Genomic DNA, 26,615 nt, shown 5'->3' with positions numbered 1-26,615 from the left:
TTCACCCCAAAATTTTGAATTTTCACCCCAAAATTTCCCATTTTCACCACAAGATTTCCCATTTTCACCCCAAGATTTCCCATTTTCACCCCAAATTTTCCATTTTCACCCTAAATTTTCCATTTTCACCCCAAAATTTCCCATTTTCACCCCAAGATTTCCCATTTTCAGCCCAAAATTTCCCATTTTCACCCCAAAATTTTGCATTTTCACCCCAAAATTTCCATTTTCACCCCAAAATTTCCCATTTTCACCCCAAAATTTCCATTGTCAACCCAAAATTTCCATTTTCACCCTAAAATTTTCCATTTTCACCCCAAATTTTCAACTTTCACCCCAAGATTTTGAATTTGTTCCCCAAATTTTCCATTTTCACCCTAAAATTTTCCATTTTCACCCCAAAATTTCCAACTTTCCCCCAAATTTCATCGGTTTTGCCCCAAATTTTTCAATTTCAATCACTTTTATCCCAATTTTCCGAGGTTTCACCCCAAATTTTGGAGGGCTTATCCCAAATTCTTCAGGTTCTACCGGGCGCTTTTCTGCCCCAAAAAAACCCCAATTTTGGGCAATTCCCGAGGTTTCATCGCCCTCCCAAACCCCTCGGCGCTTCCTGGCAATTCGGCAATTTTCTCACCCAAATTTCGGGGGGTTCTGCCCAACCAAAAGCACAAAATTCCCAAAAATTTCCTATTTTCACCCCAAAATTTTCCATTTTCACCCTAAAATTTTCCATTTTCACCCCAAGATTTTCCATTTTCACCCCAAAATTTCCCATTTTCACCCCAAATTTTCCATTTTCACCCCAAAATTTCCATTTTCACCCCAAATTTTCCAATTTTCAGCCCAAATTTTCCATTTTCACCCCAAAATTTTCCCATTTCACCCCAAAATTTCCATTTTCAACCCAAAATTTCCATTTTCAACCCAAGATTTTGAATTTTCACCCTAAAATTTTCCATTTTCACCCCGAATTTTCAACTTTCAACCCAAGATTTTGAATTTGTTCCCAAGTTTTCCATTTTCACCCCAAAATTTCTATTTTCACCCTAAATTTTCCATTTTCACCCCAAATTTCCCATTTTCACCCCAAAATTTTCCATTTTCACACCAAAAATTTCCCATGTTCACCCCAAATTTTCCATTCTCACCGTAATTTTCCATTTTCACCCCAAAATTTTCCATTTTCACCCCAAATTTTCAACTTTCACCCCAAGATTTTGAATTTGTTCCCCAAATTTTCCATTTTCACCCTAAAATTTTCCATTTTCACCCCAAAATTTCCAACTTTCCCCCAAATTTCATCGGTTTTGCCCCAAATTTTTCAATTTCAATCACTTTTATCCCAAATTTCCGAGGTTTCACCCCAAATTTTGGAGGGTTTATCCCAAATTCTTCAGGTTCTACCGGGCGCTTTTCTGCCCCAAAAAACCCCAATTTTGGGCAATTCCCGAGGTTTCATCGCCCTCCCAAACCCCTCGGCGCTTCCTGGCAATTCGGCAATTTTCTCACCCAAATTTTGGGGGGTTCTGCCCAACCAAAAGCACAAAATTCCCAAAAATTTCCCATTTTCACCCAAAAATTTTGAATTTTCACCCCAAATTTTCCATTTTCACCACAAAATTTTCCATTTTCACCCCAAAATTTCCCATTTTCAGCCCAAAATTTCCCATTTTCACCCTAAATTTTCCATTTTCACCCCAAAATTTCCCATTTTCACCCCAAAATTTCCATTTTCACCCCAAATTTTCCATTTTCAACCTAAAATTTTCCATTTTCAACCTAAAATTTTCCATTTTCACCCCAAATTTTCCAATTTTCACCCCAAATTTTCCATTTTTACCCCAAAATTTTCCCATTTCACCCCAAAATTTCCATTTTCAACCCAAAATTTCCATTTTCAACCCAAGATTTTGAATTTTCACCCTAAAATTTTCCATTTTCACCCCAAATTTTCAACTTTCACCCCAAGATTTTGAATTTGTTCCCCAAATTTTCCATTTTCACCCTAAAATTTTCCATTTTCACCCCAAAATTTCCAATTTTCCCCCAAATTTCGTCGGTTTTGCCCCAAATTTTTCAATTTCAATCACTTTTATCCCAAATTTCCGAGGTTTCACCCCAAATTTTGGAGGGCTTATCCCAAATTCTTCAGGTTCTACCGGGCGCTTTTCTGCCCCAAAAAAACCCCAATTTTGGGCAATTCCCGAGGTTTCATCGCCCTCCCAAACCCCTCGGCGCTTCCTGGCAATTCGGCAATTTTCTCACCCAAATTTTGGGGGGTTCTGCCCAACCAAAAGCACAAAATTCCCAAAAATTTCCCATTTCCACCCCAAAATTTTGAATTTTCACCCCAAATTTTCCATTTTCAGCCCAAAATTTTCCATTTTCACCCCAAAATTTTCAATTTTCACCCCGAATTTTCCATTTTCACCCCAAAATTTTGAATTTTTCCCCAAAATTTTGAATTTTCACCCCAAATTTCCCATTTTCACCCCAAGATTTTGCATTTTCACCCCAAAATTTTCCATTTTCATCCCATGATTTTGATTTTTTCCCCCAAAATTTTGAATTTTCACCCCAAATTTTCAACTTTCACCCCAAGATTTTGAATTTGTTCCCCAAAATTTTGAATTTTCACCAAAAGATTTTCCATTTTCACCCCAAAATTTCCCATTTTCACCCCAAGATTTTGAATTTTCACCCCAAAATTTTGAATTTTCACCCAAAGATTTCCCATTTTCACCCCAAAATTTCCCATTTTCACCCCAAAATTTCCCATTTTCACCCCAAGATTTTGAATTTTCACCCCAAAATTTTCCATTTTCACCCAAAATTTCCATACTTCCCCCAAATTTCGTTGGTTTCGCCCCAAATTTTTCAATTTCATTCACTTTTATCCCAAATTTCTGAGGTTTCACCCCAAATTTTGGGGACCCCCCCCCTCATTTCACCCCCAAATTTTGGGGACCCCCCCCTCTCACCTTCCCCCCCCCAAGTTTTGGGGAGCCCCAACCCTTTTCCCTCCCCAAAACTCAGGAATAAAAAACCCCCAAATTTTAGGGACCCTCCCAAATTTTGGGGACCCCACAGATTTTTGGGGACCCCCTCCCCAAGTTTTGGGGACCCCCTCCCCAAATTTGGGGTCCCCCCCTCACCAGGATGTGGCTGCCGTCCTGCGAGCGCCCCGAGTAGAGCATGGTGGTGGGGGTCAGGCGCACCGAGGGCTGAGTTTGGGGGAAAAAAAGGAGATTTTGGGGTTTCTCCAGATTTGGGGAGGGGGAACCCCAAATTCGGGTTAAATCCACCCTAAAACGGCCCAAAAATCCCTCCCAAAATGGAGCCAAATTGAGGGAAAAATGGCCAAAATTACGGGGAAAACCGATCAAAAATCAGCTCGAAAATGACACCTAAATTTCACCAAATTTGGGTTAAATCCACCCTAAAATGGCCCAAAAATCCCTCCCAAAATGGAGCCACATTGAGGGAAAAACGGCCGAAATTCCGGGGAGAATGGACCAAAAATCAGCTTGAAAATGACACCAAAATTTCACCAAAACGGCCCCAAAATCCACCTAAAATGGCCCAAAAATCCCTCCCAGAATGGAGCCAAATTGAGGGAAAAACGGCCAAAATTACGGGGAAAACCGATCAAAAATCAGCTCGAAAATGGCACCAAAATGTCACCAAAACGGCCCCAAAATCCACCTAAAACGGCCCAAAAATCCCTCCCAAAATGGAGCAAAATTCAGGGGAAAATGGCCAAAATTACGGGGAAAACCGACCAAAAATCAGCTTGAAAATGACACCAAAATTTCACCAAAACGGCCCCAAAATGCACCTAAAATGGCCCAAAAATCCCTCCCAAAGTGGAGCAAAATTGAGGGAAAAACGGCCAAAATTCCGGGGAAAACCGACCAAAAATCAGCTCGAAAATGGCACCAAAATTTCCCCAAAAAAGCCCCAAAATCCACCAAAAACGGCCCAAAAATCCCTCCCAAAATGGAGCAAAATTCAGGGAAAAACGGCCAAAATTAATGGGCCCAAAATCCCCCCCCAAATCTCCCCAAAATGGCCCCAAACCCCCCCCAAGAGCCCCCAGATCCCGGTAAATGTGGGGAGGGGTCTCCCCCATTTGAGGAGGGGTCTCACCCTCTCTGTGGCCACATCAAAAACCCCAAATCCCCCCCAAATCTCCCCAAATCCCCCCAGATCCCCCCAAATCTCCCCAAATCCCCCCCAAGCGTCCCCAGATCCCCGGTAAATGTGGGGAGGGGTCTCCCCAGTTTGGGGAGGGGTCTCACCCTTTCTCTGTGGCCACATCAAAGACCGCAAATCCCCCCCAAATTGCCCCAAATCCCCCCCAAATCTCCCCAAATCCCCCCCAAGCGCCACCAGGTCCCCGGTAAATGTGGGGAGGGGTCTCACCCTCTCTGTGGCCACATCAAAGACCCCAAATCCCCCCCAAATCTCCCCAAAATGGCCCCAAATCCCCCCCAAGCGTCCCCAGATCCCCGGTAAAAGTGGGGAGGGGTCTCCCCGTTATGTGGGGAGGGGTCTCACCCTCTCGGCGGCGGCGTCGATGGCCCCAAATCTCCCCAAATCCCCCCAAATCTCCCCAAATCCCCCCCAAATCTCCCCAAACCCCCCCCAAGAGCCCCCAGATGCCCGGTAAATGTGGGGAGGGGTCTCCCCCTTATGTGGGGAGGGGTCTCACCCTCTCTGTGGCCACATCAAAGACCCCAAATCCCCCCCAAATCTCCCAAAATCCCCCCAAATCCCCCCAAATCTCCCCAAATCCCCCCCAAATCTCCCCAAAATGGCCCCAAATCCCCCCCAAGCGTCCCCAGATCCCCGGTAAATGTGGGGAGGGGTCTCCCCGTTATGTGGGGAGGGGTCTCACCCTCTCGGCGGCGGCGTCGATGGCCCCAAATGGGCCCAAATTCCCCCCAAATCTCCCCAAATCCCCCCCAAATCTCCCCAAAATGGCCCCAAATCCCCCCCAAGCGTCCCCAGATCCCCAGTAAATGTGGGGAGGGGTCTCCCCGTTATGTGGGGAGGGGTCTCACCCTCTCGGCGGCGGCGTCGATGGCCCCAAATGGGCCCAAATTCCCCCAAATCCCCCCCAAATCTCCCCAACCCCCCCCCAGACACCCCCAGATCCCCAGTAAATGTGGGGAGGGGTCTCCCCGTTATGTGGGGAGGGGTCTCACCCTCTCGGCGGCGGCGTCGATGGCCCCAAATGGGCCCCAAATCCCCCCAAATCTCCCCAAATCCCCCCCAAATCCCCCCAAATCTCCCCAAATCCCCCCCAAGCGTCCCCAGGTCCCTGGTAAATGTGGGGAGGGGTCTCCCTCTTATGTGGGGAGGGGTCTCACCCTCTCGGTGGCCACATCAAAGACCCCAAATCCCCCCAGATCCCCCCCAAATCCCCCCAAATCCCCCCCAAATCTCCCCAAATCCCCCCCAAGCGCCCCCAGATCCCCGGTAAATGTGGGGAGGGGTCTCCCCGTTATGTGGGGAGGGGTCTCACCCTCTCGGCGGCGGCGTCGATGGCCCCAAATGGGCCCCAAATCCCCCCAAATCTCCCCAAATCCCCCCCAAATTCCCCCCAAATCTCCCCAAATCCCCCCCAAGCGTCCCCAGATCCCCGGTAAAAGTGGGGAGGGGTCTCCCCGTTATGTGGGGAGGGGTCTCACCCTCTCGGCGGCGGCGTCGATGGCCCCAAATCTCCCCAAATCCCCCCAAATCTCCCCAAATCCCCCCCAAATCCCCCCCAAATCTCCCCAAATCCCCCCCAGACACCCCCAGATCCCCGGTAAATGTGGGGAGGGGTCTCCCCCTTATGTGGGGAGGGGTCTCCCCGTTATGTGGGGAGGGGTCTCACCCTCTCGGCGGCGGCGTCGATGGCGGGCTGGTGGTAGAAGGAGGTGACGGCCTTGCAGCGCTCCCGCGCCAGGTCCGGGGGGGTTTGGTCGCCGGCGCCGCGGGCGGGGGGACGGTGGGGGGCCCCTCCCCCCCCCCGCAGACCCCCCCCCAAAAGGCGCCGCAGCATCTCCTGCCGGGGGGGGGGGGGAGGGGAAGGAAGGGGTTAATCGGGGAGGGCACCCCTCCCCCCAAAAAAAAAAATTAAAAAAAAATCCACTTCGAATGAGCCCAAAAAAACAAAAAAAAAAACCAAAAAAAACGCATGAAGTGAGCCCAAAATGTGCCAAAAGAACCCCAAAATCGCCTAAAATGACCCCAAAATGCACCCAAAAAAAAAAAAAAAAAAATCCCCCTAAAATGACCCCAAAATGCACCAAAAACCCCAAAAATCCGCCCAAAAACCCTAAAAATCGCCTAAAATGACCTCAAAATGCACCCAAAGAAACCCAAAATCCCCCTAAAATGACCCCAAAATGCACCCAAAAAAAAAAAAACCAAAATCCCCCTAAAATGACCCCAAAATGCACCAAAAACCCCAAAAATCCGCCCAAAAAACCCAAAAATGGCCTAAAATGACCCCAAAATGCACCAAAAAAATCCCCCAAAAATCACATAAAGAACCCCAAAAAATCCTTCAAAAGTGACCCAAAAAACCCCCAAAAAATCTCCCTAAAATGACCCCAAAATGCGCCAAAAAAAACCCCAAAAAATCGCCTAAAGTGACCCCAAAATGCACCCAAAACCCCAAAAATTCCCTAACGTGACCCCGAAATGCACCCAAAAAAATCCCCAAAAATCGCCTAAAATGACCCCAAAAAATCCCCCAAAAAAATCACCAAAATGACCCCAAAATGCGCAAAAAAAAATCCCCAAAAATCGCCAAAAATGACCCCAAATTGCACGAAAAAAACCCCAAAAATCCACCTTTTATCCCTCAAAATTCCCCACAAAAACCGCTCCACGACCCTTTTTTCCCCACAAAAACTGCTCAGGGACCCCTTTTCCCCTCAGAGTTACCCCAAAATAAAAACTGAAATATCCAGGACAACTCTACGGGAAAATTTCAATATCCAGAACTCCTTTTTTCCCACAAAATTCCCCAAAAACCGCTCCAGGACCCTTTTTTCCCCACAAAAACTGCTCAGGGACCCCTTTTCCCCTCACGGTTACCCCAAAAAAGAAACTGAAATATCCAGGACAACTCTACGGGAAAATTTAAATATCCAGAACTCCTTTTTTCCCTCAAAAACCGCTCCAGGACCCTTTTTTTCCCCACAAAAATCCCACAAAAACTGTTCAGGGACCCATTTTTCCCCTCACGGTTACCCCAATATAGAAACTGAAAAGGTCCAGGACACCACTAGAGGAAAATTTAAGTAGCCGGAATTCCTTTTTTCCCTCAAAAGTCCCTCAAAAACCGCTCCAGGACCCTTTTTTCCCCACAAAAACTGCTCAGGGACCCCTTTTTCCCCTCACGGTTACCCCAAAATGGAAACTGAAATATCCAGGACAACTCTACGGGAAATTTTAAATATCCAGAACTCCTTTTTTCCCTCAAAATTCCCCAAAAACTGCTCAGGGACCCCTTTTCCCCTCAGAGTTACCCCAATATAGAAACTGAAAAGGTCCAGGACACCACTAGAGGAAAATTTAAGTAGCCGGAATTCCCTTTTTCCCTCAAAATTCCCTCAAAAACCGCTCCGGGACCCTTTTTTCCCCACATAAACTGCTCAGGGACCCCTTTTCCCCTCACGGTTACCCCAATATAGAAACTGAAAAGGTCCAGGACACCTCTAGAGGAAAATTTAAGTAGCCGGAATTCCTTTTTTCGCCCAAAATTCCCTCAAAAACCGCTCCGGGACCCTTTTTTCCCCACAAAAACTGCTCAGGGACCCCTTTTCCCCCTCAGAGTTACCCCAAAAAAGAAACTGAAAAGGTCCAGGACACCTCTAGAGGAAAATTTAAGTATCCGGAATTTTATTTTTCCCTCAAAATTCCTCAAAAACCGCTCCAGGACCCTTTTTTTCCCCACAAAAACTGCTCAGGGACCCCTTTTTCCCCTCAGAGTTACCCCAATATAGAAACTGAAATATCCAGGACAACTCTACGGGAAAATTTAAATATCCAGAACTCCTTTTTTCCCTCAAAATTCCCTCAAAAACCGCTCCGGGACCCTTTTTTCCCCACAAAAACTGCTCAGGGACCCCTTTTCCCCTCAGAATCCCCACATAAACTGCTCAGGGACCCCTTTTTCCCCTCACGGTTACCCCAATATAGAAACTGAAAAGGTCCAGGACACCTCTAGAGGAAAATTTAAGTAGCCGGAATTCCTTTTTTCCCTCAAAATTCCCTCAAAAACCGCTCCAGGACCCTTTTTTCCCCACAAAAACTGCTCAGGGACCCCTTTTCCCCCTCAGAGTTACCCCCAAAAAGAAACTGAAAAGGTCCAGGACACCTCTAGAGGAAAATTTAAGTAGCCGGAATTCCGTTTTTCCCTCAAAATTTCCTCAAAATTCCCTCAAAAACCGCTCCAGGACCCTTTTTTTCCCCACAAAAACTGCTCAGGGACCCCTTTTCCCCTCAGAATCCCCACATAAACTGCTCAGGGACCCCTTTTTCCCCTCACGGTTACCCCAATATAGAAACTGAAAAGGTCCAGGACACCTCTAGAGGAAAATTTAAGTAGCCGGAATTCCTTTTTTCGCCCAAAATTCCCTCAAAAACCGCTCCGGGACCCTTTTTTCCCCACAAAAACTGCTCGGGCTCCCCTTTTTCCCTTTAATCCTCCTCCATTCCCACCTCTCCGCCCTCCCCTTCTCCCCAGCCCCGTGTCCCAAACACAACCCCGGTGTCCGGACATTCCCTCTCCCCTTCAATCCCCTTCCACCAAAAAAGAAAAAAAAACAAAAAAACCCAATTAAACCCCTTCAATTTTACCCCCAAAATCCTTTAAATTTACCCCAAAAAAAAAAAAAAAAAAAACCAAAACCCTCACCGACCAGCGGCGCCGGGGCCTCGCCGCCACCTCCCCCGCGCTCGGCTCGCAATGGACTCGCCCGTTCCCGCCCCTCCCTTGGTTCCCCCCCCGTCCCCCCCGCGTTCCCCTCAGGGTGGTACGGCCCGGCCGCACTGCGCGCGCGCGGGAACCTGAGGGAAGGGAGCGCGGCGGGAAAGCGGCGCCCCCCGGCGGCGGAGGTATGAGGGCGAGGAGGGGAGCTCGGTGGATTTTGGGGCGAAAAAATGGGATTTTGGGGTTTTTCCTGAGGGGGAAAAGGGGTTCCCTCCACCCCTAAGCTCTAAATATAAGGTTTTTGGGGAAATTGGAGTGGGGCGCGCGGAGAAAAGGGCCCCGGTGCATGAATGGTTTTGGTTATGGGAGGTGGGAAAGGTGAATGCTGAATCCCGCTTTGGGGGAAGATGTGAGGGGGGGAAAGGGAAGTCGCAAATGTTGAATTTATTTTTTTTTTTTTTTTGGGGGGGGGAAATTGAGGGGAAAAGGGAATTCCAGAGGATTTTTGAGGTGAAATTGAGGGGAAAAGGGAATCCCCAAACCTGAATTTCCTTTTTTTGGGGTGAAAACTGAGGGGAAAAGGGAATTCTGGAGCCTTTTTGGGGGAAAATTGAGGATTAAATGGAAATCCCGGAGCTTTTTGGGGTGAAAACTGAGGGAAAAAAGGGAATCCCAAAACCTGAATTTCCTTTTTTGGTGGAAATTTGAGGGGAAAAGGGAATCTCGGAGCTTTTTGGGGTGAAAAATGAGGGAAAAAAGGGAATTCTGGAAGCTTTTTGGGGGAAAATTGAGGAGAAAAGGGAATCCCAAAACCTGAATTTCCTTTTTTTGGGGGCAAAATTGAGGGGAAAAGGGAATTCCAGAGGATTTATGAGGTGAAACTTGAGGGAAAAAGGAAATCCCAAAACCTGAATTTCCTTTTTTTGGTGGAAAATTGAGGGGGAAAGGGAATTGCGGAGGATTTTTGGGGTGAAAACTGAGGGGAAAAGGGAATCCCAAAACCTGAATTTCCTTTTTTTGGGGGCAAAATTGAGGGGAAAAGGGAATTCCGGAGCTTTTTGGGGTGAAAACTGAGGAAAAAAGGGAATCCCAAAACCTGAATTTCCTTTTTTGGGGGGAAAATTGAGGGGAAAAGGGAATTCTGGAACCTTTTTGGGGTGAAAACTGAGGGAAAAAGGGAATCCCAAAACCTGAATTTTCTTTTTTTCGGGGGAAATTTGAGGGGAAAAGGGAATCCCGGAACTTTTTGGGGTGAAAACTGAGGGGAAAAGGGAATTCTGGAACCTTTTTGGGGTGAAAACTGAGGGAAAAAGGGAATCCCAAAACCTGAATTTTCTTTTTTTCGGGGGAAATTTGAGGGGAAAAGGGAATCCCGGAACTTTTTGGGGTGAAAACTGAGGGGAAAAGGGAATTCTGGAAACTTTTTAGGGGAAAATTGAGGAGAAAAGGGAATCCCAAATCCCGAATTTCCTTTAATCTCACTTTTGATCACTTTAATGCCATTTTTCACCCATTTAAGACACTTATATCTCACTTTTGATCACTTTAATACCATTTTTTACTCATTTAAGACACATCTCACTTTTGATCACTTTAATGCCATTTTTTACTCATTTGAGACACTTTAATGTCATTTTTGACCACTTTAAAGCCATTTTTTACCCATTTAAGACATTTATATCTCACTTTTCACCACTTTAAAGCCATTTTTACCCATTTAAGGCACTTCAATGTCACTTTTGGTCACTTTAATGTAATTTTTGCTCCCTTTAATGTCGCTTTTGATCACTTCAATGCCATTTTTTCTCCATTTAAGACACTTTAATGTAACTTTTCCTCCATTTCCTCTAACTTTGCCTCCCTGTACCCACATTTCAGGTGGGTTTCAGTCTGTTTTGGGTCATTTTCAGTCGGTTTTGGGTCATCTTCACTCTGTTTTGGGTCATTTTCACTCCGTTTTGGGTGGATTTCACTTGGTTTTGGGTCAGTTTCTCTCAGTTTTGGGTGGATTTCACTCGGTTTTGGGTCATTTTCACTCCGTTTCGGGTGGATTTCACTCGGTTTTGGGTCATTTTCACTCCGTTTCGGGTGGATTTCACTCGGTTTTGGGTCATTTTCACTCCGTTTTGGGTGGATTTCACTTGGTTTTGGGTGGATTTCACTCGGTTTTGGGTCATTTTCACTCCGTTTTGGGTGGATTTCACTTGGTTTTGGGTCATTTTCACTCAATATTGGGTGGTTTCACTCCGTTTTGAGCCATTTTCACTCAATTTTGGACCAGTTTCACTCAATTTTGGGTCAGTTTCACACAGTTTTGGGTCATTTTCACTCCATTTTGGGTGGTTTCCCTCCGTTTTTGGTCATTCTCACTCCATTTTGGGTGGATTTCACTTGGTTTTGGGTCATTTCACTCCATTTTGGGTGGGTTTCACTCGGTTTTGGGTCATTTTCACTCCGTTTTGGGTGGTTTCCCTCCATTTTGGGTCATTTTCACTGCGTTTTGGGTCATTTTCACTCCGTTTTGGGTGGTTTCCCTCCATTTTGGGTCATTTTCACTGCGTTTTGGGTCATTTTCACTCTGTTTTGGGTGGTTTCATCCCATTTTGGGTCAGTTGCACTCTGTTTTGGGTGGATTTCCCTCGCTTTTGGGTGATTTCACTCCATTTTAGGTAATTTTCACTCTGTTTTGGGTGAATTTCCTTTGGTTTTGGGTCATTTTCACTCCGTTTTGGGTGGATTTCACTCGGTTTTGGGTGGATTTCACTCCGTTTTGGGTGGATTTCACTTGGTTTTGGGTCAGTTTCTCTCAGTTTTGGGTGGGTTTCACTCGGTTTTGGGTCATTTTCACTCCGTTTTGGGTGGATTTCACTCCGTTTTGGGTCATTTTAACTCTGTTTTGTGTGGGTTTCATCCCACTTTGGGTCATTTTCACTCTGTTTTGGGTGGATTTCACTTGGTTTTGGGTCAGTTTCTCTCAGTTTTGGGTGGGTTTCACTCGGTTTTGGGTGGATTTCACTCGGTTTTGGGTGGATTTCCCTCGGTTTTGTCTGGATTTCCCTCGGTTCCAGGCCGCTTCCGCCCCATTTTGGGCCACCTCGCTGGGTTGTGGGCCCCGTTCAGGGCGTTTTGCTTTTCCGCCCGGCCCAGCGGCGCAGGTTGAGCGCCAGCAGCGCCAGGTTCACCCCGTACGTGCTGAGGCAGACCACGCACAGGTCCCTGAGGCCGAAGAGCAGAACGCCCCCGAGCCACAGCGAGGCCAGCGCCGAGGCCACCGAGGTCCCCAGGAGCGTCGCCGCAGCCACGCGGCCCCGGCCGGCGCCTGGCGGGGCAGGGGTCACTGCGGGCTCCCCGGCCTCCCCAGTTTGTCCCAGTTTGTCCCCGTGTCCTCCCCACCTTCCTCCCCAGTGTCCCCAAGGCATTCCCAGTGTCCCCAGTCTGTCCCCACCTCATCCCCAGTCCCCCCCAATCGCTTCCCAGTCACTCCCAGTCCCCCCCAATTCCCCAAATCCCCTCCCAGTCCCCCCAATCGCTTCCCAGTCCCTCCCAGTCACCCCCAATCCCATCCCAATCCCCTCCCAGTTCCCTCCCAGTCCCCCCAATCTCCTTCCAATCCCTTCCCAGTCCCTCCCAGTCTCCCCAGTCCCCTCCCAGTCCCCCCCAATCCCTCCCAATCCATACCAGTCCCCCCAATCCCCTCCCAGTCCCCTCCCAGTTCCTCCCAGTCCCCCCAATCTCCTGCCAGTCTCCCCAGTCCCCCCCAATCCCCTCCCAGTCCCTCCCAGTTCTCTCCCAGTTCCCCCAATCCCCTCCCAGTTCCTCCCAGTCCCCCCAATCTCCTCCCAGTCTCCCCAGTCCCTCCCAGTCCCCCCAATCCCTTCCCAGTCCCTCCCAGTTCCCCCCAATCCCCTCCCAGTTCCCTCCCAGTTCCCCCAATCCCCTCCCAGTTCCCCCAATCCCCTCCCAGTCCCCCCCAATCCCTCCCAATCCCTTCCAATCTCCCCAATCCCCTCCCAGTCCCCCCCAATCCCTTCCCAGTTCCCTCCCAGTCACTCCCAGTCCCCCCCAGTCCCTCCCCAGTCTCCTCCCAGTTCCCCCCGGTCCCTCCCAGTTCCCTCCCAGTCCCCTCAATCCTCCCCAATCCCTTCCCAGTCACTCCCAGTCCCTCCCAATCCCCCCCAGTCACCCCCAATCCCTTCCCAGTCCCCCCCAGTTCCCCACAATCCCCTCCCAGTCCCCCCCAATTCCTCCCAGTCCCCCCCAATCCCTCCCAATCTCCACCAGTCCCCCCCAATCCCCTCCCAGTCCCCCCCAATTCCTCCCAGTCCCCCCCAATCCCCTCCCAGTCCCTCCCAGTCCCCCCAATCCCTCCCAATCCCCCCCCAATCCCCTCCCAGTCCCCCCCAATCCCTCCCAGTCTCCCCAATCCCCTCCCAGTTCCTCCCAGTCCCCCCAATCCCTTCCCAGTCCCTCCCAGTCCCCTCAATCCCCCCCAATCCCTCCCAGTCCCCCCCAATCCCCTCCCAGTCCCCCCCAGTCCCCCCCAATCCCTTCCCAGTCCCCCCCAATCCCTTCCCAGTCTCCCCCAGTCCCTCCCAATCCCTCCCAATCCCCTCCCAGTCCCCCCCAATCCCCTCCCAGTCCCCCCCAATTCCTTCCAGTCCTCTCCCAGTCCCCCCAATCCCTCCCAATCCCCTCCCAATCCCCTCCCAGTCCCCCCCAATCCCCTCCCAGTCCCCTCAATCCCCCCCCAATCCCCTCCCAGTCCCCCCCAATCCCCTCCCAGTCCCCCCCAGTCCCCCCGGTCCCCCCGGTCCCCGCTGTTACCCAGCAGGCCCTGCAGCAGGTAGAAGAGCAGCCCGATGGCGCCGTTGGGGACGTTCAGGGCGCTGTCCCTGCCCAGCACCGGCTCCACCAGCCCCAGGCCACGCCCCCACCTGCAAAAGGGGCGTGGCAACACCGAGACACGCCCACCAGCCAGGTAGGCACACCCCCATACCCATATATGGTGAGAACGGGTGGATAAGCCACGCCCCTTGTTGGTCTTTAAGCCACGCCCCCTTCTCGTATTGGTGCTCTGGCATGCTAAGCCACACCCCCCCACTTCTTCATGTCCATATATGGTCATAGCTGTGTTAAACCATGCCTCTGTAGCCATATATGGGCAGAACATGGCCACGCCCCCATCTGGCAGTGAGCAGAAGCCATGGCTCCGTGCCCATATATGGAAATAAACTATGCAAATCACCCTTTATGCCCATATATGGAAATAACCACTGTAAACCACACCTTCATGCCCATATATGGAAATAAATTATGCAAATCACACCTTCATGCCCATATATGGAAATAAACTATGCAAATCACCCTTTATGCCCATATATGGAAATAACCACTGTAAACCACACCTTCATGGCCAAATATGGAAATAAATTATGCAAACCACACCTTCATGCCCATATATGGAAATAGCCACTACAAGCCACACCTTCATGCCCATATATGGAAATAAACTATGCAAACCACACCCTCACGCCCATATGTGGAAATAAACTATGCAAATCACCCTTTATGCCCATATATGGAAATAACCACTACAAACCACACCTTCATACCCATATATGGAAATAAACTATGCAAACCACACCTTCATGCCCATACATGGAAATAACTGCTACAAACCACACCTTCATGCCCATATATGGAAATAACCACTGTAAACCACACCTTCATGCCCAAATATGGAAATAAATTATGCAAATCACACCTTCATGCCCATACATAGAAATAACTGCTACAAACCACACCTTCATGCCCATATATGGAAATAAACTATGCAAACCACACCTTTGTGCCCATATATGGAAATAAACTATGCAAACCACATCTTCGTGCCCATATATGGAAATAACCAACACAAGCCTCACCTTTATGCCCATATATGGACCTAACTGGTACAAGCCCCTCCCCCTTCATGAATACAGACATAAGCCACGCCCTCTAGGCCATATAGGGTACAATACAAAGCCATGCTTTCAGTCATATATGGACACATTAAGCCACGCCCACACGACCCTATATGGACACAACTCACACCTTCATACCCATATATGGATGTACAGTGCCCACCTTTATGCCTTATATGGGTCTGATTAACATAAACCCCGCCCATTAATCAAGCCACGCCCTTCTCCCATAATCCCCCAAAGCCCCGCCCACAGCACCACCTAGCAGATCGCTCCGCCCCTCACCACCATTGGCCGCCGCCTCACGCAAGCCCCGCCCGCTCCCCCGCCCCTCACCACCATTGGCCGCCGCCTCACGCAAGCCCCGCCCACTCCCCCGCCCCTCACCACCATTGGCCGCCGCCTCACGCAAACCCCGCCCACTCCCCCGCCCCTCACCACCATTGGCCGCCGCCTCACGCAAACCCCGCCCACTCCCGTTCCCGCCCTCAGCGCCCCCTCGCGGCCCGCCCTTCCCCTCACCACCATTGGCCGCCGCCTCACTGAAGCCCCGCCCACTCCCCGCCCCGCAATACCATTGGCCGCCGCCTCACGCAGGCCCCGCCCACTCCCGTTCCCGCCCTCAGCGCCCCCTCGCGGCCCGCCCTTCCCCTCACCACCATTGGCCGCCGCCTCACTGAAGCCCCGCCCACTCCCCGCCCCGCAATACCATTGGCCGCCGCCTCACGCAGGCCCCGCCCACTCCCGTTCCCGCCCGGTTCCTCCCGGGCCGTTCCCGGTGCTTTTACCGGGAGGAGAACACCCGCGTGCAGGACACGGAGGGCCCCAGGTCGCAGGCGGCTCGGTAGTGCGGGTCCCTGGCCGCCTCATGCTCCACATGCAGCGCGTACACCGACAGCGCCGCGCCCGCCACGCACAGCGCCGCCCGCAGCGCCGCCGCCATCGTTCAGCCCCGATTGGGCGGCGCCGCTGCCACTCCCACCCCCCCCCTCTCCGCTGATTGGCCGACAGCGATGAACGCCTGCCTTGCTTCCGCTTTGGACGCGGGGGCTGATGGGAGGTGTAGTTCTGCGCGCTCTGCGCATGCGCGCTGGCGTGCGGGGAGGGAAGGGCGCGAATAAAAAATGGCGGGAGCGCGGCCAAGATGGCGGCGGGGAGCTGAGTGAGGGCTCGGGCTCGGCCCCGCCGGTTCGGAGCCCCCCGGAGGCCCGGGGCGAAGGCCGGGGGTCGGTGAGTGAGGCCCGCAGGGGTCCCGGGGGTCGCGGGGACGGGAGGGAATGGAGGGAATGGATGGGGAGGGGTCGCGGTGACGTCACGGGGCAAGATGGCGGCGGCGGCGGCGTGAGGGGAGGAGGGAAGGGGGGGAGGGAAATGGTGGGAGATTCCCACAGGGAGCGAAATAAAGCACTGGGATCCAACTGGGAGCACTGGGATCGAACTGGGAGCCCCCAGGATCGAACTGGGATCGAACTGGGAGCACTGGGAACCCCCAGGATCCAACTGGGATCGAACTGGGAGCACTGGGATCAAACTGGGAGCCCCCAGGATCGAACTGGGAGCACTGGGATGGAACTGGGAACCCCAAGGATCAAACTGGGAGCACTGGGAATCCTCAGGATCCAACTGGGATCGAACTGGGAACCCCCAGGATCGAACTGGGAGCACTGGGAACCCATAGGATCCAACTGGGATCGAACTGGGAGCACTGGGAATCCCCAGGATCAAACTGGGAGAACTGGGATCAAACTGGGATCAAACTGGGATCGAACTGGGAACCCCCAGGATCGAACTGGGAGCACTGGGAATCTCCAGGATCGAACTGGGAGCACTGGGATCGCACTGCGAGCACTGGGATGGAACTGGGAGCACTGGGATCAAACTGGGATTGAACTGGGAACCAACTGGGAGCACTGGGATGGAACTGGGATTAAACTGGGATCAAACTGGGAGCACTGGGATGGAACTGGGATCAAACTGGGATGGAACTGGGAACCCCAAGGATCAAACTGGGAGCACTGGGAATCCCCAGGATCAAACTGGGATCAAACTGGGAGCACTGGGATGGAACTGGGATCGAACTGGGAATCCCCAGGATCAAACTGGGATCGAACTGGGATTGAACTGGGATTGAACTGGGATCAAACTGGGATCAAACTGGTATTGAACTGGGATTCTCCGGTGCCGGTTTTCCCCGATATTGTAAACGTGATCTCCGTTTTCCCTCTGCTTTCCTTTTCTTCTCCTCCTTTTTCCCCTTTTCCCCCAAATTCCCCAAATTTTCCCCCAAAAACTGCCAAATGTCCCAAATTTTCCCCCAAAAACTGCCAAATGTCCCAAATTTTCCCAAATTTTCCCCCAAAAACTGCCAAATGTCCCAAATTTCCCCCCCAATTTCCCCCATTTTTTCCCAAATTTTCCCAAAAAACCTAAAAATTTCTCCCAAAACTGCCAAATGTCCCCAATTTTCCCAAATTTTCTCCCCCTTTTCCCCCCAAATTTCCCCCATTTTCCCAAATTTTCCCCCAAATCCTAAAAATTTTCCCCCAAAATTCCAAATGTCCTCAATTTCCCCAAATTTCCCCCAAATTTCCCCCAAATTTCCCAAATTTCCCCAAATTTTCCCCCCAAATTCCCTCCATTTTTCCCAAATTTTCCCCAATTTCCCCCAAAACTGCCAAATGTCCCCAATTTTCCCAAATTTTCCCCCCCAAATTTCCCCCATTTTTCCCAAATTTTTCCCAATTTTCCCCCAAATCCTAAAAATTCCCCCCAAAACTGCCAAATGTCCCCAATTTTCCCAAATTTTCCCCCCCAAATTTCCCCCATTTTTTCCCAAATTTTCCCCAATTTTTCCCCAAAACCTAAAAATTTTCCCCCAAAATTGCCAAATGTCCCAAATTTTCCCCCCTTTTCCCCCCAAATTCCCCAAATTTTCCCATTTTTCCTCATTCCCCCCCAATTTCCCCATTTTATTCCCAATTCCCCAAATTTTCTCCATTTCCCTCCAATTTCCCCATTTTTTCCCCATTTTCCCCCATTTTCCCCCATTTTCCCCCTTTTTTTCTCATTTTCCCCATTTTTCCCCATTTTTTCCCCATTTTTCTCTGTTTTTCACCAATTTTCTCTGGTTTTATCTGTTTTTCCCCATTTTTTCCTCCGTTTTTCTCCATTTTTCTCTGTTTTTCCCTGTTTTTCCGCCATTTCCCCCCATTTTTTTCTCTGTTTTTCCCCATTTTCCCCTTTTTTTTTCTCTGTTTTCCCCCCATTTTCCCCATTTTTTCCCCTTTCCCCCATTTCCCCCATTTTTTTCTCTGTTTTCCCCCATTTCCCCCCATTTTCCCCCTTTTTTCCCCGTTTTCCCCCATTTTCCCCATTTTTTCCCCCGTTTTTCCCCATTTTCCCCATTTTTTCCCCCGTTTTTCCCCATTTCCCCCCATTTTTTTTCCCCATTTCCCCCCAATTTTTTTCCCCATTTCCCCCCATTTCCCCCCCTTTTTTCCCCATTTTTCCCCATTTTCCCCATTTTTTCCCCCGTTTTTCCCCATTTCCCCCCATTTTTTTCCCCATTTTTCCCCATTTTCCCCCATTTTACCCATTTTTTCCCCGTTTTTTCCCCATTTCCCCCCATTTTTTTTCTCTGTTTTCCCCATTTCCCCCCATTTTTCCCCCTTTTTTCCCCATTTCCCCCCATTTTTTCCCTGTTTTTCCCCATTTTCCTCCATTTCCCCCCATTTTTCTCTGTTTTCCCCCATTCCCCCCATTTTCCCCCCATTTTCCCCCCGTTTTTCCCCGTTTTTCCTCATTTCCCCCATTTCCCCCATTTTTCCCCCTTTTTCCTCGTTTTTCCCCATTTCCCCCCATTTTTTCTCTGTTTTTCCCCCTTTTTCCCCCCTTTTCGCCCATTTCCCCCCATTTTTTTCCCCGTTTTTCCCCATTTTCCCCCATTTTTCCCCCATTTCTTCTCTGTTTTCCCCCGTTTTTCCCCCTTTTTTCCCCATTTTTTCCCCATTTTCCCCAATTTTCCCCATTTTTTCCCCCTTTTTTCCCCCCTTTTTTCCCCATTTCCCCCCCATTTCTTCCCCCTTTTTTCCCCGTTTTTCCCCATTTTTTCCCCCTTTTTCCCCCTTTTTCCCCTTTTCCCCCCATTCCCCCCCCAGCCCCCCATGTCCACCCCCCTCCCCTCCCCTCCCTCCCCCCTCCCCCCCCTCCCCTCCACACCCTCTCCCTCACCCCTCCCCCCAAATCCCCCCAAAACTCCCCGGAAAAACCCCGGCGCTCCCCGGAGAGCAGCCCCAAACCGCCGGAATCCGCCCCAAACCCGCCGCGGGACGACGACGGCGACGACGACGAGGAGGAGGAGGAGGAGGAGTGGGGCGTGCCCTGGAGCGAGGAGGAGGAGGAAGGCTCCGAGCCCCCGGGCGGCTGGCTGCCCGCGCCCGCCGACATCCGGCGCCTCTACGAGGCCATCGCCCGCGCCGGCGCGCTCCCGCTCCGGAACGTTCCGCTGCCGCGCCGCCTGCCCACGCCCCGAGCCCCCAGCGACGCCGAGGACGGCGCCGACGCCACCGGCAGCCCCCGCCAGGAAACACAAGAGGAAAAGTGAAGTGCTTCCGGGGGGAAAAACGGCGGTTTTGGGTGCTCTGGGGGCCATTTTGGGGAAAAAAACGGGGAATTTCGGGGCCATTTCTGGGGGAAAATGAGGATTTGGGAAGGTTTGGGATGGATTTAGGAAGGTTTAGGATGGATTTAGGAAGGTTTGGGATGGGTTTGGGAAGGTTTAGGATGGATTTAGGAAGGTTTAGGATGGATTTAGGAAGGTTTAGGATGGATTTGGGAAGGTTTCGGATGGATTTAGGAAGGTTTAGGATGGATTTGGGAAGGTTTAGGGTGGATTTGGGATGGATTTAGGAAGGTTTAGGATGGATTTGGGAAGGTTTGGGATGGATTTGGGAAGGTTAGGATGGATTTAGGAAGGTTTAGGATGGATTTGGGAAGGTTTAGGATGGATTTAGGAAGGTTTAGGATGGATTTAGGAAGGTTTAGGATGGATTTGGGAAGGTTAGGATGGATTTAGGAAGGTTTAGGATGGATTTAGGAAGGTTTGGGATGGATTTAGGAAGGTTTAGGAAGGTTTAGGATGGATTTGGGAAGGTTAGGATGGATTTAGGAAGGTTTAGGATGGATTTAGGAAGGTTTAGGATGGATTTGGGAAGGTTTAGGAAGGTTTAAGATGGATTTAGGGAGGTTTAGGATGGATTTGGGGGACGCGCTCCCGCTCCGGAACGTTCCGCTGCCGCGCCGCCTGCCCACGCCCGAGCCCCCCAGCGACGCCGAGGACGGCGCCGACGCCGCCGGCAGCCCCCGCCAGGAAACACAAGAGGAAAAGTGAAGTGCTTCCGGGGGGAAAAACGGCGGTTTTGGGGAAAAAACGGGGAATTTCGGGGCCATTTTGGGGGGAAAATGAGGATTTGGGAAGGTTTAGGATGGATTTAGGAAGGTTTAGGATGGATTTAGGAAGGTTTGGGATGGATTTAGGAAGGTTTAGGATGGATTTAGGAAGGTTTAGGATGGGTTTAGGAAGGTTTGGGATGGGTTTAGGAAGGTTTAGGATGGATTTAGGAAGGTTTAGGATGGATTTAGGAAGGTTTAGGATGGGTTTAGGATGGATTTAGGAAGGTTTAGGATGGATTTGGGAAGGTTTGGGATGGATTTGGGAAGGTTTAGGAAGGTTTAGGATGGATTTGGGGGACGCACTCCCGCTCCGGAACGTTCCGCTGCCGCGCCGCCTGCCCACGCCCGAGCCCCCCAGCGACGCCGAGGACGGCGCCGACGCCGCCGGCAGCCCCCGCCAGGAAACACAAGAGGAAAAGTGAAGTGCTTCCGGGGGGAAAAACGGCGGTTTTGGGGAAAAACCGGGAATTTGGGGTGCTTTGGGGGCCAATTCTGGGGAAAAATGAGAATTTGGGAAGGTTTGGGATGGATTTAGGAAGGTTTAGGATGGATTTGGGAAGGATTTAGATGGGTTTGGGAAGGTTTAGGATGGATTTGGGATGGATTTAGGAAGGTTTAGGAAGGTTTAAGATGGATTTGGGAAGGTTTAGGATGGATTTGGGAAGGTTTAGGATGGATTTAGGAAGGTTTAGGATGGATTTGGGAAGGTTTAGGGTGGATTTGGGATGGATTTAGGAAGGTTTAGGAAGGTTTAGGATGGATTTGGGAAGGTTTGGGATGGAATTGGGAAGGTTTTAGGATGGATTTAGGAAGGTTTAGGATGGATTTGGAAGGTTTAGGATGGATTTGGGAAGGTTTAGGATGGATTTAGGAAGGTTTAGGATGGATTTGGGAAGGTTTAGGATGGGTTTGGGAAGGTTTGGGATGGATTTAGGAAGGTTTAGGATGGGTTTGGGAAGGTTAGGATGGATTTGAGATGGATTTAGGAAGGTTTAGGATGGATTTAGGAAGGTTTGGGATGGATTTGGGAAGGTTTGGGATGGATTTAGGAAGGTTTAGGATGGATTTAGGAAGGTTTAGGATGGATTTGGGAAGGTTTAGGGTGGATTTGGGATGGATTTTGGAAGGTTTAGGAAGGTTTAAGATGGATTTAGGAAGGTTTAGGATGGATTTGGGATGGATTTGGGAAGGTTTAGGATGGATTTGGGAAGGTTTAGGATGGATTTAGGAAGGTTTAGGATGGATTTGGGAACGTTTACGATGGATTTAGGAAGGTTTAAGATGGATTTAGGAAGGTTTAGGATGGATTTAGGAAGGTTTAGGATGGATTTGGGAAGGTTTAAGATGGATTTAGGAAGGTTTGGATGGATTTAGGAAGGTTTAGGATGGGTTTAGGAAGGTTTAGGATGGATTTGGGAAGGTTTAGGATGGATTTAGGAAGGTTTAGGAAGGTTTAGGATGGATTTGGGGGACGCACTCTCCCGCTCCGGAACGTTCCGCTGCCGCGCCGCCTGCCCACGCCCGAGCCCCCCAGCGACGCCGAGGACGGCGCCGACGCCGCCGGCAGCCCCCGCCAGGAAACACAAGAGGAAAAGTGAAGTGCTTCCGGGGGGAAAAACGGCGGTTTTGGGGAAAAAACGGGGAATTTCGGGCCATTTTGGGGGGAAAATGAGGATTTGGGAAGGCTTAGGATGGATTTAGGAAGGTTTAGGATGGATTTAGGAAGGTTTGGATGGATTTAGGATGGATTTAGGAAGGTTTAGGATGGATTTGGGAAGGTTTAGGAAGGTTTGGGATGGATTTAGGAAGGTTTAGGATGGATTTGGGAAGGTTTGGGATGGATTTGGGAAGGTTTAGGAAGGTTTAGGATGGATTGAGGAAGGTTTAGGATGGGTTTAGGAAGGTTTAGGATGGATTTAGGAAGGTTTAGGAAGGTTTCGGATGGATTTAGGAAGGTTTAGGATGGATTTAGGAAGGTTTGGGATGGATTTGGGAAGGTTTAGGATGGATTTAGAAAGGTTTAGGATGGATTTAGGAAGGTTTGGGATGGATTTGGGAAGGTTTGGGATGGATTTAGGAAGGTTTAGGATGGATTTAGGAAGGTTTGGGATGGATTTAGGAAGGTTTAGGAAGGTTTAGGATGGGTTTAGGATGGATTTGCGATGGATTTAGGAAGGTTTGGGATGGGTTTAGGATGGATTTGGGAAGGTTTGGGATGGATTTGGGAAGGTTTGGGATGGATTTAGGAAGGTTTAGGATGGATTTAGGAAGGTTTAGGATGGACTTAGGAAGGTTTAGGATGGATTTGGGATGGATTTAGGAAGGTTTCGGATGGATTTAGGAAGGTTTAGGATGGATTTGGGAAGGTTTAGGATGGATTTGGGAAGGTTTAGAATGGGTTTAGGAAGGTTTGGGATGGATTTGGGAAGGTTTAGGATGCATTTAGGAAGGTTTAGGGTGGATTTAGGATGGTTTGGGAAGGTTTAGGAAGGTTTAGGATGGATTTAGGATGGATTTACGAAGGTTTGAGATGGAATTTGGGGATTTAGGATAGATTTGGGGTGGGTTAAGATGGATTTCGGAAGGATTTTGGGGATTTAGGGACTTTTGGGATTGATTTGGGGGATTTCAGATGGATTTTGGGGGATTTCGGATTGATTTGGGGGATTAGGAACGTTTGGGATGGGTTTGGGGATTTAGGCTGGATTTGAGGATTTAGGATGGATTTCAGATGGATTTTGGGGATTTCAGATGGATTTTGAGGGATTTAGGGATGTTTGGGATGGATTGGGGGATTTAGGCTGGATTTGGGGGATTTAGGATGGATCTCTGAAGGATTTTGGGGGATTTAGGAACATTTTGGATGGATTTGGGGATTTCGGATGGATTTCAGATGGATTTTGGGGATTTCGGAAGGATTTTGGGGGATTTCGGAAGGATTTTGGGGGATTTAGGAACGTTTGGGATGGATTTGGGGGATTTCGGATGGATTTGGGGCGATTTAAAAGGATTTGGGCCGAATCTCGGGGGAATTTTTCCGGATTTTGCTGCAGTTCCTGGAGAATTTTTGCCCTTCTGAATTTGGCTTGAATTTCCTCCACTCCGGGACTTTTCCTTCCCCAAAACCCCCAAAATTCCACCGCGATCCCCCCGAAAAAACCCGACCGCGAACCCCCGAATCCTCGCTCTCCGCGCCTCCGGGATTCCCGCGGGGAATTTCCGCCCGATCCCGAGGGATTTGAACCCCAAATTCCCGATCTGCCAGGCCCCCCCGTCCCCACGGAATTCGACTTCGAGGATGAGCCCGCGCCCCCCAACCCCGCCCTGATCGATCGCCGCCGCGCCCCAGGTACCCCACCAGGGGATTTTGGGGGAATTTTGGGGATTTTGGGTTTTTTTGGGGTAATTTGGGGGATTTTGGGGGATTTTAGGGGGATTTTAGGGGGATTTTGGATTTTTGGGGGATTTTAGGCGGATTTTTGGGGGGTTTTGGGGGTTTTTTTTTGGGGTTTCTGGCTGATTTTGGCCATTTCCACAGGGATTTTTGGGCTGATTTCTGGCTGATTTTGGCCATTTCCACCGCGATTTTTGGTCTGATTTCTGGCCCATTTTGGCCATTTCCACCGCGATTTTTGTGATTTCTGGCTGATTTTGGCCATTTCCACCGCGATTTTTGGTCTGATTTCTGGCCCATTTTGGCCATTTCCACCGCGATTTTTGGTCTGATTTCTGGCTGATTTTGGCCATTTCCACCGTGATTTTTGGTCGGATTTCTGGCCCATTTTGGCCATTTCCACCGCGATTCTCGGGCCGATTTGGGTCTGGTTTGGTGCTGATTTTGGTCTGATTTCTGGCCGAGTTTGGTCTGATTTCTGGCTGATTTTGGTCTGATTTCTGGCCCATTTTGGCCATTTCCACCGCGATTTTTGGGCTGATTTCTGGCTGATTTTGGCCATTTCCACCGCGATTTTTGGTCTGATTTCTGGCTGATTTTGGCCATTTCCACCGTGATTTTTGGTCGGATTTCTGGCCCATTTTGGCCATTTCCACCGCGATTCTCGGGCCGATTTGGGTCTGGTTTGGTGCTGATTTTGGTCTGATTTCTGGCCGATTTTGGCCATTTCCACCGTGATTTTTGGTCGGATTTCTGGCCCGTTTTGGCCATTTCCACCGCGATTCTCGGGCCGATTTGGGTCTGGTTTGGTGCTGACCCCGGCGCGTTTCCCCGGGGATCTCCGTGCCGGCCCGGCGGCGGCGCGGCTCAGGGGCTTTCTCCTCGGCAGGGCCGCCGAGCCGCGGGCAGAAGCGCGAGGCGCGCCTGGACAAGGTCCTGTCCGACATGAAGCGGCACAAGAAGCTGGAGGAGCAGATCCTGCGGACGGGCCGGGACCTGTTCCCGGCCGAGGGCGAGCGCAGCCCCGGCCCCCACGCGGCCCCCGGGGCTCTTCCTGCGCCACCGCAAGCGCTGACGCGCCCCGGAAACGCCGGCCGCGAAACCTGCCCGCGCCCCGCGGCGATTCCAGGACTTTGACCTTGAATTTTGGGGATTTTTGGGACTTTCACCTTGAATTTTGGGGATTTTTGGGAGGTTTACGTTGAATTTTGGGTGATCTTTGGTACTTTTACCTTGAATTTTGGGTGATTTTTGGGAGGTTAACGTTGAATTTTGGATGATTTTTGAGAGGTTTACGTTGAATTTTGGGTGATTTTTGGGAGGTTTACGTTGAATTTTGGGTGATTTTTGGAAGGTTTACGTTGAATTTTGGGTGATTATTGGGACTTTGACCTCGAATTTTGGCTGATTTTGGGGTTTTTCCCTGGATTTTTGGGTGATTTTGGGGGTTTTTCCCGTGCATTTTTGGTTGATTTGGGGTTTTCCCTGGATTTTTGGGTGATTTTGGGGTTTTCCCGTGCATTTTTGGGTGCCTTTGGGTGCTTTCGCAGCCGTTTCCGGGGTGACGTTTGGGTGACTTTTCCCGGAGGTTTTGGGGCGACTGCGGCCATTCGGGGGATTTTTTGGGGCGATTTTTGGGGGGATTTGGGCCGGGACCTGTTCCCGGCCGAGGGCGAGCGCAGCCCCGGCCCCACGCGGCCCCCGGGGCTCTTCCTGCGCCACCGCAAGCGCTGACGCGCCCCGGAAACGCCGGCCGCGAAACCTGCCCGCGCCCCGCGGCGCTTCCGGGAGATTCCGGGACTTTGACCTTGAATTTTGGGGGATTTTTGGACTTTTACATTGAATTTTGGGGGTTTTTGGGAGGTTTACGTTGAATTTTGGGTGATTTTTGGGAATTTTACATGGCTTTTTGGGTGATTTTTGGGAGTTTAACCTTGAATTTTGGGTGATTTTTGGGAGGTTTACGTTGAAATTTGGGGGATTTTTGGGACTTTTTCGTTGAATTTTGGGTGATCTTTGGTACTTTTTCCTTGAATTTTGGGTGATTTTTGGGAGGTTTACGTTGAATTTTGGGGGATTTTTGGAAGGTTTACGTTGAATTTTGGGGGATTATTGGGACTTTGACCTCGAATTTTGGGTGATCTTTGGTACTTTTACCTTGAATTTTGGGTGATTTTTGGAAGGTTTACGTTGAATTTTGGGGGATTATTGGGACTTTGACCTCGAATTTTGGGTGATTTTGGGGGTTTCTCCCTGGATTTTTGGGTGATTTTGGGGGTTTCTCCCTGGATTTTTGGGTGATTTTGGGGGTTTTTCCCTGGATTTTTGGGTGATTTTGGGGTTTTCCCGTGCATTTTTGGGTGACTTTGGGCGCTTTCGCAGCCGTTTCCGGGGTGACTTTGGGTGACTTTTCCCGGAGGTTTTGGGGCGACTGTGGCCATTCCGGGGGATTTTTTGGGGCGATTTTTGGGGGATTTTGGCCGGGACCTGTTCCCGGCCGAGGGCGAGCGCAGCCCCGGCCCCACGCGGCCCCCGGGGCTCTTCCTGCGCCACCGCAAGCGCTGACGCGCCCTGGAAAACGCCGGCCGCGAAACCTGCCCGCGCCCCCGCGGCGCTTCCGGGAGATTCCGGGAGATTCCGGGACTTTGACCTTGAATTTTGGGGGATTTTTGGGAGGTTTACATTGAATTTTGGGGGATTTTTGGGAGGTTTACGTTGAATTTTGGGTGATTTTTGGGAATTTTACATGGCTTTTTGGGTGATTTTTGGGAGTTTAACCTTGAATTTTAGGTGATTTTTGGAGGTTTACGTTGAAATTTGGGTGATTTTTGGGACTTTTTCGCTGAATTTTGGGTGATCTTTGGTACTT

The 26,615-nt window shown here is 50.2% G+C and overlaps 3 protein-coding genes across 4 annotated transcripts in view; 1 reads left to right on the top strand and 2 right to left on the bottom strand.

Moving 5' to 3' along the window:
• LOC137465659 (branched-chain alpha-ketoacid dehydrogenase kinase-like) overlaps positions 1–6,070 on the bottom strand; it is a 42,222-nt gene extending 36,152 nt beyond the window's left edge. For both annotated transcript variants that reach the window (XM_068177723.1, XM_068177724.1), the window contains exons 1-2: positions 5,888–6,070; positions 3,159–3,227 (exon numbers count right to left, since the gene is read on the bottom strand). In XM_068177723.1, the coding sequence (XP_068033824.1) occupies positions 3,159–3,227; positions 5,888–6,055 (237 nt within the window). In that variant the 5' untranslated portion in view covers positions 6,056–6,070. The remainder of the gene's footprint in view (positions 1–3,158; positions 3,228–5,887) is intronic.
• Positions 6,071–12,054: 5,984 nt separating this feature from the next.
• On the bottom strand, positions 12,055–15,913 carry LOC137465650 (vitamin K epoxide reductase complex subunit 1-like). Its single transcript, XM_068177715.1, has 3 exons — positions 15,690–15,913; positions 13,763–13,872; positions 12,055–12,257 (listed from the first exon to the last, which is right to left on the bottom strand). The coding sequence occupies exons 1-3, from the start codon at positions 15,842–15,844 to the stop codon at positions 12,055–12,057; spliced, it is 468 nt and encodes a 155-aa protein (XP_068033816.1). The 5' UTR covers positions 15,845–15,913.
• A 71-nt stretch (positions 15,914–15,984) lies between these two features.
• PAGR1 (PAXIP1 associated glutamate rich protein 1) lies at positions 15,985–24,898 on the top strand. The gene is given in 4 exon segments (XM_068177714.1): positions 15,985–16,135; positions 19,059–19,505; positions 23,618–23,701; positions 24,636–24,898. Coding segments are annotated over 4 exon segments (930 nt in total). The 3' UTR covers positions 24,884–24,898.
• The last annotated feature ends 1,717 nt before the right edge of the window (positions 24,899–26,615 follow it).

Source organism: Anomalospiza imberbis, unplaced genomic scaffold (assembly GCF_031753505.1).
Source record: "Anomalospiza imberbis isolate Cuckoo-Finch-1a 21T00152 unplaced genomic scaffold, ASM3175350v1 scaffold_100, whole genome shotgun sequence".
In the NCBI taxonomy this organism is placed as follows: domain Eukaryota; kingdom Metazoa; phylum Chordata; class Aves; order Passeriformes; family Viduidae; genus Anomalospiza; species Anomalospiza imberbis.
This window is presented reverse-complemented; position numbering and strand designations above follow the sequence as displayed.